The sequence below is a fragment of the Micromesistius poutassou genome (assembly GCF_964030765.1).
Source record: "Micromesistius poutassou genome assembly, chromosome: 4".
Lineage (NCBI taxonomy): Eukaryota > Metazoa > Chordata > Actinopteri > Gadiformes > Gadidae > Micromesistius > Micromesistius poutassou.
Window position 1 is genome coordinate 18997684 of NC_140274.1, and position 12602 is coordinate 19010285.

Here is a 12602-nt window from a genome sequence, read left to right on the forward strand (position 1 = left end):
ACACACACACACACACACACACACATCCTTAACTCTACCTCTCCTAACGGCGGTCCAGAGCTTCCCCCCCCCCCCCCCCCCCCGCTGAGGGATGTGACAGTAGAGAGCAGACAATGTCGCGTTACCATGGTGATTTGGGGGAGGAGTGTCTGGGAGGCAGCAGCGTCCCGTCCTCCCGTCCGGCCGGGCCGATGATTCACCGGCACGCCAAGGAGCCTGACCCCAATCTGGTGAGGGAGGGGGGGGGGGGGGGGGGGAGAGGGGGAGGAGGTTGGGGGGGACGGCGGCCTGGGGGGGGGGGGGGGGGGGGGGGGGGGGACCACGGCGTCACTTGCTAATAGGCAGACGTCCTTGTCCCTGACACAAATAAATCATCATCATGAGACGGTTGGAATGGCAGACAGAGAGTGAGAGTGAGAAAGAGAGAGAGAGAGAGAGAGAGAGAGAGAGAGAGAGAGAGAGAGGGGGAGAGACAGAGAGGGAGAGACAGAGACAGACAGAGAGAGAGGGAGAGGGAGACAGAGAGCGAGAGCAAGAGTGAGACAGAGAGGCAGAGGAAGTGTGGTAGAATGTGACCGGAAGTAGGAAGTAAGAGTGAGACAAACATTCAGATGGTGGAGAAGGAACACAGTGCAGGGAGGTCAATTGGGTCAATTAGAAGCAATTACGTTTGCAATCAAAGCCCACCCAGAAAATGGTTGTTTGATGATGTGGAAGAAAAGAGTAAAATGATGAGAGCAGGAAGGCAATTATGCCGGAGCAGAGTTGTAAGGAGTGCGGATGTGGAACGCTCTGTGAAGAGCAGCAGAACGGATGAAGCAGAGAGGAGGACACCGATGAACAGCGGAGACACAAGGCCCCAGTTTAATGGAGTAGCAAAGTCCATGTTACACACCACCTCGCCGGGGCCACGCTCCGCCCGGTTCACTTCTATTGGGCTCCTGCAAGACAGCAGGCTGGTGGTGTCGTTGGTTGTACGACCGGTTTGTTGTGAAGGTTAGGGTGACGCTACCTGGCCTGGTGCTCCATGTTGCCATGCAGGAGAACTCCCTCAGTGAGTGCGGTGATGGCTTTGGTCTAACCCGGGCACACTGATGAAACCAACGCACAACAGGTGTGCAGCCTCACCCCAGCCCCCAGAGTCCAGTCAGACTCATCGCGTCTTCAGAAGCATCTCAAGTCGGACACCTCCATCTCAAGTGTTCCGTGTCATCATTAACTCAGTGTACGACCACAGCGGAATAAACAGTCCCACGTCAGTGATGGCGTCTCTGATTAAAACCAGCTTCGCACTTCAAAGCTCTCCCCTCCTGAAAGGCCCTCCTCCTGCCACACAAATAAACCAACGGACCAAGATGGCGGTGCTGGCGGACAGAGGCATAGCCTGGTGGCTTGTGGCCCTCGGTTCACAGATCCTCATTAGCCACATCTTCCCCTGTTTACTCCTGTGGGGAAGGGAGTATACGGGGGCTCTCTCTGAACTTCCATGGAGATAAATGAGACAACTTTAATCTTGCACTAATTGGCACTTCCCTTCATGTCCCGCCTCCACGCCTGACTTCCTGTCTGGACTTCAGTTGTGTTTTCAGTCAGGGGGGTGGGAGGGGAGGGGGGGGGGGGGGGGGCGGGTGGGGGGGTTCTGGTAAAGAATTTGATTTATTTTATTCCTAAAGAACTGAAATGACATCAAAAAGTATATGTGTTGATTGTTGCTGATCGATAAGGTGATGTGGTGATGGTGATGTGGTGATGTGGTGATGGTGATGTGGTGATGTGGTGATGGGTGCTGGTGATGGGTGCTGGTGATGGGTGCTGGTGATGTGGTGATGTGGTGATGGGTGCTGGTGATGTGGTGATGTGGTGATGGGTGCTGGTGATGTGGTGATGTGGTGATGTGGTGATGTGGTGATGGGTGCTGGTGATGGGTGCTGGTGATGGGTGCTGTCCGGTTAATGGCCACACAGCGACTGTGCTGTCCTCCGTACGGACGGCTTCACCTGCTCAAACCACACGATGCAGCGGTGGGGTTTGATCCATCTTGGGGTTTGCTGATGTTTGGGCGAGGGCAGCTTTATCTTCTTTATCTCTCTGGCCGCTGGAGCTGGGGAAGTAGGGCCTGCCTCCAGCCACCCTGTCCTCACAATCGCTGGAGCCGCTCCAACATTCCCCCAGTAACAGGGCCAACAGGCGGGGACTGACTCACCGACCCCGCAAACTCAAAATGGGAATTCTTGTAGGATCTGACTTGTTTAGTCTACAAAGCGGGACCCTCGTCGTTGCTTGGCTTTAACAGCGATCAACATACTTCTACGGGTTTGGTTTAAAAAACAACCACTAGTATCTTTAGGTAGTTTGAGTGCTATTGTGATACACTACATCCTCACATGAGGATGGGGGGCTGGTTCTCGGTTCTCTACAACACTCAGATCTCCCCTGGTATAGGGCTCAACAGAATGCATCATGGGGGGTTTCGTTGGGCGATCCTCCCCCATATTTAGAGGAGAGAGTTGTAGTGCTGTAAAATCCTAAATCAACATAAATAGATAGATAGATAGATGAATACTTTATTAATCCCCAGGGGGAATTCAAAGTAATAAATATACCGTTTACCAGGCTGCGAGACTTGACATATCACATATGTTATTTCACAATGTACACCCCCTATATAACTATACTGTTTAACTATATAACTATATAGCTATAACTATACTGCTTAATTATATAACTATATAACTATAACTTTACTTTTTAACTATATAACTATACTGTTTAACTATATAACTATAATCGGGGGAACCTACCACCAGGCCCAAGCCCCTACCACCAGGCCCCTACCACCAGGCCCAAGCCCCTACCACCAGGCCCCTACCACCAGGCCCCTACCACCAGGCCCTGGACCCTACCACCAGGCCCTGGACCCTACCACCAGGCCCCTACCACCAGGCCCTACCACCAGGCCCTGGACCCTACCACCAGGCCCTGTTGTCCTATGAAAGGACCCCACCAGTTTTTCTATGGGCTGGACTCGGCTTGGCTAGGATGTGATTAAGTGACTGCAGCCATGTATTTTTGTAAGTTATCAGACACTTGTCAGGATGTGAGAGAAGGCTATAAACAGGAAGGAGTGGAATGGGTTTCCTGTCGGAGCGGGTAGATTCCATGTACCATCGTGACTAACGTACATGTGTGCACACACTGGCAAACGCAAGGGCACGCACACACTGTACACAGTCACCAACGATAACAGAGAAAAGCTAACGTTTTTATTTAAAATCAGTGGCTACAGTTAAGAAAGATAATAATCCAAATGTAATCTGGAACGCCACAAACAGGAGGCTGCAGGTCACGCCGTAGCGAGGGCGGCACTAATGCGTCACGACGGAGACATGCCCTGGCACACAATGAGGTGATTTACATGCTTGTGTTGAACCGAAAACACCCAGCCTCCATCTCAGACGGCCCAAAGTGAATTGGAGGAGTTGAGAGCTGCTGTTGGCAGAGGCAGCTGAGCCTGTGTTTATGAAATTAACATTGGGCGTCCTTGAGGAGGTCCTGATTGAATCACTGGGGGCCTGTGACGTCACCACGGCTTCAGTCATACTCTGGAGTGGCCAGGGAGGGGAGTGACGGGGGGGGATGAGTCACTCCTCCATTGATGACCGTCTCCATTGAGAGGTAAAATAAGTCAGGTACCAACACACACAGGTACTCTGTGACGGTGTGCAGCCCTAAAACGCACACCCACGCACGCACCGCTATTACAAAGATGAAACTGATCTCATTGAGCTTTTCCATCACTGGGCTGGTCTGCAGTGGACTGGAGATGGGAGCCTGAAATGTTTGAAAGGATCAATGCAGCTTAAGTATACAGCTTGCAAATGTGTTGTTCTGCACAGATGTATATGAAGAAATGACTTATGTTTTAGTGGAGGCTTTTATTGAAGGCGTCCTACAATAGCATGATGAGGGTAAAGTCATGTCTGTCCCCAGAGGGAGGTGAGAGACAGCATGTTGCACCACTCTGTAGTTAGCGTGGGGTATGGAGATTATGGTACTACTAGCCTAATGGAATAAAAATGTTTTGTTATACAATGAGTGTACATACTGTATATAACAGGCGTGCTTCCACTGAAGTCGCTACACATGGTCATTATATGACTCAACAAGGATAATGAAAGTTAACAAGGTTGTCTGTGCATGTTTTGGTTTTGTACATGAGTCATTTATGTGAATGTCCAAATAAATCATTAAAACATCGAGAGATGTGGATTTGTAATCGGACCATCCTAACTCTTTGGAGAGAGCTGGTACTATACGGTTTACAGAAGGCAATGAGAGTTGATTATAAACAGCAGGCTGCACCTCCCTCCAGTGATGGGAAAAGGAATTGTTTTCCAAAGCAATGGTCCCTTTATTAAACAGGCAACTGCTGCCCAAGTCCACAGGCTTAGAACATAATGCAAAAACACACCTTTATTAACATGTATCTACATTCAAGAGAATTACAATAGAGGAGGTGACGGTAACCTGAAGTACAACAATACTGTGCAGCATCCAAACCTTCAAGATCCAAAATAGAAAAACATTGACAATCACAAATCAAATGAGTATGAAATCACATCCTGGCATCTAATCAGTGCCTCCGTTTGTACTCCGATGGGCGTCTGCAAATCAGAAACTTGAAAGTTGAGGACGTCGATGTCTGACGCCCCGAACGTGGCGTTCACCTTCACCTTCTCGTACATGAGGAACTGGATCTTCCTGTTGGCCATGGAGATGAGACAGCGCAGGAAACGCTCCCTCATCATGGCCCGCGCCTGCTGCTCCCTCTGGAGCGCGGCCGGGTCCGCCCCGTGCTCGCTGGAGCCCGAGATGGAGGAGGTGCAGAGGGCGAGGAAGCGGGGCGAGGTGGGGTCGAACCCCCGGCTGTTGGGGTCCGGGCCCCGGGGCAGGCGCACCACACACACGGGGGTCTTCATTTGGGCTTTCTGAATGAACAAATGATCAGAATATAGGATTTAAGATTTGACATTGAGGTAACCCAACAACAGCTTAATCTGAAGAGGTACTGTTACTAAGAGCTACAAGTTAGCCTGCAGTCTGCTGAACATCACTGCAGTGGTTAGCATGTAGCATAAAGCTATACGTCACAACCTGGATGTATAATGAACATCAGTGTTGTTAGCATGTAGCATAAAGCTATACGTCACAACCTGGATGTATAATGAACATCAGAACAGTGTTGTTAGCATGTAGCATAAAGCTATACGTTACAACCTGGTTGTATAATGAACATCAGAACAGTGTTGTAAGCATGTAGCATAATGCTATGTCACAACCTGGATCTATACAAGAACAGTGTTGTTAGCATGTAGCATAAAGCTATACGTCACAACCTGGTTGTATAATGAACATCAGAACAGTGTTGTTAGCATGTAGCATAATGCTATGTCACAACCTGGATCTATACAAGAACAGTGTTGTTAGCATGTAGCATCTAATGCTATATGTCATAACCTGGATTTATAATGAATATAAGAACAGTGTTTTTAGCATGTAGCATAATGCTATATGTCACAACCTGGATCTATACAACAACAGTGTTGTTAGCATGTAGCTTAATGCTATATGTACAATCATGGATCTAAAATGAATATCAGAATAAATCAAAACGTGGCCGATTACTCTGGAATCATGAACATACCAAGCACAGCCAGCCAGTCCTTCACTGGACGTCAACCATGCCGAGCTTTTATCAACAAGTCGACATGTGGACGACCTGATCCGTGCTGAGCGTTACCGCCCCCTGCAGCATGTCTGATGAATTCGATTCATATTTTACCGCTCCCAGTCTCTTCCAATATATGTAAATGATGAGGATTCTGAGGTGACTCATCTCATCCACAGGATGACTCATAAATGTTTTATTTAATAGAGTCTCTCATCTGAGATGAGAGTCTCTCATCTGAGATGAGAGACTCTATTAAATAAAACATTTACGTTTATAGAGGTTTGACAGGTGAGGATTGGTCAATCAAAAGCACAGCCTACAGCCATGCAACATTGGATCAACCACAAACATGTAGGCTTAGGCATTACACAAAACGTTCAGACACATGAAGAGTAACTCTTATGACTGGAAACACAATATCTGCTGCATAAAATATTATCAAGCAGCAAGAAGCTGAAAAATAAAAAAAAATGTGGGGCCCGCCATCATTTCAAACTTAAACAATGTTCCCTGCAATTATTTCAAGGTTGTTTTTGTTCAACAAACATCACTATTTTACCATAAGAGCATTTGTGTGAGTTATTCAACCTTATATTCAATACTTATATTTTACAGGCTTTGTTGTGCATTAACTTATTTGCTAACCTGTTAGTTACATATGCAACCATTCATTTACTGTTACCCCTGTTCATTTTCTTCAGACTGGTTGACATTCCAACATGTTCTGGAAGTGAGTGTAGATATATTTTTTTTTTACAAGACATCATTTCAAAATGTGTATTTATGGATTGTGAAATATCCATGCGGATATCATTGCCCATTAAAGCCCAGGCACCACATCCTATCTCTGCATCGGAAGGACAAGTGATGCAACAGCAGGTGCGTTGGCCCCGCCTCTTCGGAGAAATGACCACGCTTCTCTGTTTACCTCATCCAGGCCCGCATCTCGACCCCCTGAAGTCAGTAGGACCTGATGCTGGGAAGGCATGCAGGCTTCAACAAGTCCGCTGCAGCTCATAACCCTATGAATACGCTTCATAAGGTCCATACACCCTACCGCCACTCTCTGGAGGACCACTGAGGAGCCCTATGGTCAGAGTGACACCTGGACAACCAAGGTAAGCGGCTCCCTAAACGACAATGGTAACCTGGTTCCTGTCTATTCCGGCTCTCCCGTCTTATCATTCGGATCCTGGTTCCCGTGCTTATTTTCGCTGCTTTCACGCGGCTATGCGCGTCGCTTTTTTGGCTTAAGCGCCCCGCGGTGTGAGGGGTTAGGTGGCCTAGGCCTACTTGAATAAGGGTAAGATCGACAAGAGCCGGGCTCTTACTTGCTTTAATTTCTGAATAAACAAATATCCCTTCACTGAAAAAAACAAGTGAATGACTAGGCTATGCGTTGTCCCCAAAGGTCTAGTGATGACATTTAAGGAACATCCTTTGGGTTTCATCAATTAATTGAAGTAAATGTCTTCGACTGTTATGCTACTTTATTCAAGTTTCGAGTTGGTAAGCTACGATACTGCTTGTGATCCCTATGACATGGTTATTATGGTTATTTACAATGACAAGAGTCTGCCGAGAACATCTGCAGGCTCAGGCTGTAATAGACAGCGCCCTGTGATGCCCTCTCCAGAGGCGCGCTGCGTAAACTTTAAGCAGTGGCCGACCCGGGGCTACAGCGTAAATCACCTCCTGTTCAGGCCCGGTTCTAAAAAAAAATGCGGGCCAAGTCGAGGCGAGTTGAGCTGGTACTGTCGGTGGAAGAGCTCACCTCCTGGTGACCACCATTACAATTTCCCTTAACATGCGACTTGGGTGATCGGACATCAGTCAGATATAAATTGGATATCGCTGAAACTCATCCAACACCTTTCAGTGTCCAGATTACAGAATTACAGAATTCTGAATTCTAAATTAAAGTATTGTAGGCCACGGTGGGCAGTCCGCATGTGTGTCCCGGCGATCTGCAATGGTAGCAGGCAGTAGGTGCGGCCACGTGTGGTGCGCAACCAATTAAACCAACGATGCAACACAATAAGGTGATTTAAACGTTTGTTTCACAGCTTATCAACAAAGTATTGTGGCGAGCATCTTTGGCAGAGTTAACGGACGCAAACAACTTCAACCAGGAAGCTTTATTAATAAAGATTGCATGTCGTGACATCACATTGCAATGACCGCATCCACATCTGTTCGGAAGCATGGGAATGTCAATGGTGTCAGGAGAACAAAAGAGCTGGACTTTCTCCCTTAATGATTCAGGGGAATGCTGTGGAAAGTGTGAGCAGTTTTAAGTTCTTTGGGATCAGGTACAGTGTGACACAGTAGGTCCCAGCTGGGACCTACTGTGTCACACTGTCCCGAAAATGACTTTTTTTGAGACCCGCCCGCGCCCACGCCTGCAAAGTTCAGCACCAGATCCGACCTGTCATCCGTGATCAAAATGAAATCCGCACCAAAACATCGAAAGGATCTCCCTTGGGTGGCTTTCACTCGATTTATGCAGTCTTCGGGCAGCGCAGTGTCATCGCTGGAGTCCCAGCTCCACGTCTGACAAATGATCAGCTGTTGGAACCAGACGAGGTCTGGACCCTGTAGGGTCTGTGTGCGGGCTTTGCGCACAGGTATATGGTGTGTGTTTGTCAGGTGACAAGATGCCAAGACAAGACAAGATGCCATCACAATGGCTTTATGAAGGGCAAAATGGACACACAAATTCAACACGAAAATGAACCTTTGCAAGGTCCTTCTGCAAATCTTTGGCATGCCAAAGATTTTGCTGCCGGAGTTCTCAGGCTCCGAAGTTGCTGCCGGAGCCTGAGAAACTCCACCGGCGGTCATACGATGGCTTCAGATGCCTTCACCGAGCCGAATTTGAACATTTCCTTTATCGTGTGTTTATCTGGTGTCAATTTCGGGACAGTGTGAAATGGGCATAAAGGAATAGTGGGGAAGGCCCAGCAACGCCTGTTCCACCTTAGACGTCTGAGGACATTTGGTATGGGCGTGGTATCTTAAGTATTAATAATCATGGTACTGCCTGGTGAGTTATTGTGTGCAGCAATTAGTAGTGTGTTGTTTATAAGTTAGCCACTAGATGGCGCTCCTATATCTGGTATAATGGGCAGTTCTATGGTAAGCTAGTAGTAGAAGAAGCCAGAGGAAGCTGGCATGAGGGCTGGGAAAGTAACGGATATGTGTGTCTGCGTGTACTGTTAATGCTGCCCATTCTGTTAAGTGAAAGCTTACAAACAAATCAACACGGATTGGTTATAACTTATTATGAAGATGCAACAGGGCCCCAATGTTCTCTGTGCCTTCTATCTGCACAATTGAAAGTGTCCTCACAGGGGCCATCACCTTGTGGTATGGCAATTGCACTGCAAACAGCCGCAGAGCAATACAAAGGGTAGTTAAAACTGCTCAGAAAATCTGCGGCTGTGAGCTTACACCCTTAGCAGACCTGTATCAGGATAGGTGCAAGAAGAAGGCCCAAAGGATTGTCAAGGACCCCAGCCAAACAGCAACCTTTTCTAGCTGCTGCCCTCTGGCAAGTGCTACTGTAGTCTGAGAGCGAAGACCAGCAGACTCAGAGACTCAAACTATCAGACTTCTAAACAGTAGATAAACTAAAGTATTATTCTCCCTTATTTATTATGAATATGCAATACACTGTTTTTTATCCCCGTGTTTTCAGAGTTACTCTCATTGTTATGTGTGTGTGTGTGTGTGTGTGTGTGTGTGTGTGTGTGTGTGTGTGTGTGTGTGTGTGTGTGTGAGAGAAAGTGTGTGGGTGCGCGTGGGTGCAAGTGGTCATATATATATACTTATATAGTATGTATGTATGTATGTTATTTTAAAGAGGTGTTTGCTCAGTTAGAGATATATGTATATGTTCTTATCATTGCTGCTATCCTACTATTCTTAGTTTAATGTAGTCATTCCTATGACACCTTATGGATACATGCATTTTAGGCTGCTGCTGGTCAGGAGGGTAGAGACCTAAGATTTTTGCTCTTGCATTGTATGTAAATATGATATGAGATGCAACTTTAATAAACTAAACTAGTGGTTAGGGTTAGGGTAGTAGTGGTTAGGGTTAGGGTAGTAGTGGTTAGGGTTAGGGATAGGGTAGTAGTGGTTAGGGTTAGGGTAGTAGTGGTTAGGGATTGAAAGAAGAGAATCTTTCCACACCCCGTGAACCACGCTTCGCCACTGGACGTGAGTGAGTGACGGTAGCAGTTGGATGTGGATGTCCATGTCCTACAGGCTGTAGCCAGACCCCACTCTGAGCCTCCACTCTTCTTTTTCATATACAAAGTTCAGTCACTCAAACGTTTTATTCAGCCAATATGAAGTTACTTACGACATTAATTACTGAAAATAAAATATTACAAACAAAAAAACAACTCTTCATCCCAGGATCTTGGAGGGCCCTCCCACTCCCACTCGCACACACTTTCATTAGTTAAACATACATTTTTATTACTTATCTAATCTATTACAACTTTATAATGCAAGGCATGCTTGCGGCTGTCCAATAATGTGTAAGGCAACTATAGCCGTTTTCACATATGTTCTCCGTCTTCTCTCCGCATTTGTAGAGCAGGAGGTTCGACCGTGAGGGTCATTCACACTTGATGCCCGATATGCAGAGATCGGTGTCGCTCAGTCATCAGTAGAATCTCCGGCTGCTTAAGGGGGGCGGGCTTGCAAGGGGCGGCATATGACGTAGGGTCAAGGTTCGCAAGAGGCGGGATCGGGTTTGTTTTGGTTTGACCGCAGACAGCACGCAGGCAAAACGGGCAGAATTCATCACGATCATGTTGAATGTTGCTGCAGCGATGCATATATTCCGTTGCATCCACAACATCTGCATCGATCGATGAAAGATTGGAGCATGAGTTACAGACAAATAGAAGAAATGAGAGCGTCTTTTTTGGCTTCATTTCACATCTAACAAACACTGGGACAAATGTAGACAACAAGTCTGGTTGTGTCTGTGCAAACGTGTACTGTCAAGTTAGAGAAACTAAGAATAAATTAAAACTGCGCGCAGTGATGAACGGGACCTCGCGCCAGCTTGCGGCCGCGTCACGTGCCGTCGTAACATGTGTGCTGGCAAGATGTGCACATGTTAGGACCGCACGTGACGCAGCCGCAAGCCGGTACGAGGTCCCGTTCATCACTGCGTGCAGTTTTAATTTTAATTTTTAGCGAATTCATGTAATCTGTAGAAGCAGATGAGATACATTCCCTAGGAGGAGTTTGTTGAAATACAAGGCGAAAAAGTGAAAAAATTCCATGAAAAACGGCCAACTTTGAAGGCACGCCACGGACACACCCTTCAACGTACAGTCACAAATAACACGGCGTTGGTTGAGCACCATTTTTTGACTGTACTGGTCGAAAAACCTGGGATCCTTGGGCAATTTGCTGTTTTTAACATAATTCAAAATGGCGGAAAATCTGGCAACCCGGAAATCTTCAGTTCAAGAGAATTTTTTGTTCATCATGAGGATTTTCATGTGTGTGTAAAGTTTCATGAGTGTAGGTCAAACCGGTAACGCGTGCTGCTTGTGCAAAGTTTGCACTTTTGAACAGTTGCTATAGCGCCACCTAGGGGCGAATGTGAATTTGAGGGCTAGAATATCAAATTTTTCACCAGTCCCCACAATTGCACCAAAAAAAATTGAGTTTTCGTATATGTTCAGGGGGGGAAAAATGCAGTCGAAGATGAGGAAAAATACGGCGGAAGAATAAACACGAGGGTTTCAATAGGGACCTTGCCATGTTTGGCTCGGTCCCTAATAAGAAAAAGCGGACCAATAACAATAGGGACCTTGCAGGTTCTGCTCGGTCCCTAATAAACACGAGGGTTTCAATAGGGACCTTGCCATGTTTGGCTCGGTCCCTAATAATAAACACGAGGGTTTCAATAGGGACCACGCCAAGTTTGGCTCGGTCCCTAAAAATATTTTTTAAACCATTACGATAACCATAACCATAAACGTAGACCGAAGCGTCATCAACACGCCCACTCAACTGGTGTGAAATGCCGACATCCTACTGCTCATTCACATATAAGGTAATTAGCATTTCCGCTGGAGAAAATACTACCTCAGGGTTAGTAGTGGTAGAATAGACGGAGAATAGACGGCACGTCATATGGAAAGCAGCTTATAATTTAGTATCTGGCTTGTGGTTTGATGGAATGTTTATCAGGGGTGGATAAATATGTTCCGTGCATCCTTCTCCTCATTATTCCTTTTTCTCCACACCTCAGTGTTTTGCCTCACATGGTGTTACGGGTTAACATATTGTGTATTCTTCCTATGCTTCGTTGTGCTGCTCTGTCTCCATGTTCCTAGTAGGAGCAGGCCCGGTTCCAGAACAGAATGCCTTGGGGTGCATCTGAGATTATAGGGGGTGCACCAGTACTATAGTAAAACCAGCTACCCAGCTTCAGTTCAGACTTCGCTTTTTACACTACGCCTTTCTACCAGTAGATAGACAAGCACTTCTGGGTAGTTGTACTGACATGTTGGGACAAAAACATTTACTGTGCTTAAAAGATGGTATCACATCATGTCTTGTGATGTGGAGAACATTTCAGCTGCAACGTTAGCTTATTGATATCCAAGCTTTGGATATGAGAATGAATTAATTACATACTTACATACTTTCAAGCAGCACTGTAGCCTTGTGAGACCAAATAATTTAACAACATAAACATAAAACATAAAACATGCTAAATGTCACAAAATAATTTTACATTATCATTCACAAGATAATGCTTGAAATATATCACTTCATGTCTAATACATCTAGATTATATGGAAACTTTTGAATTAAATTACAAAAAAAT

The 12602-nt window shown here is 46.3% G+C and overlaps 1 protein-coding gene across 1 annotated transcript; it reads right to left on the minus strand.

Annotated features, from left to right (window-relative positions):
• Nucleotides 1-4013: 4013 nt before the first annotated feature.
• Nucleotides 4014-5779, minus strand: gemin7 (gem (nuclear organelle) associated protein 7). Its single transcript, XM_084466731.1, has 2 exons — nucleotides 5705-5779; nucleotides 4014-4988 (listed from the first exon to the last, which is right to left on the minus strand). Exon 2 carries the CDS (start codon nucleotides 4977-4979, stop codon nucleotides 4593-4595), a length of 387 nt encoding a protein of 128 aa, XP_084322857.1. The 5' UTR covers nucleotides 4980-4988; nucleotides 5705-5779; the 3' UTR covers nucleotides 4014-4592.
• Between the last annotated feature and the right edge of the window lie 6823 nt (nucleotides 5780-12602).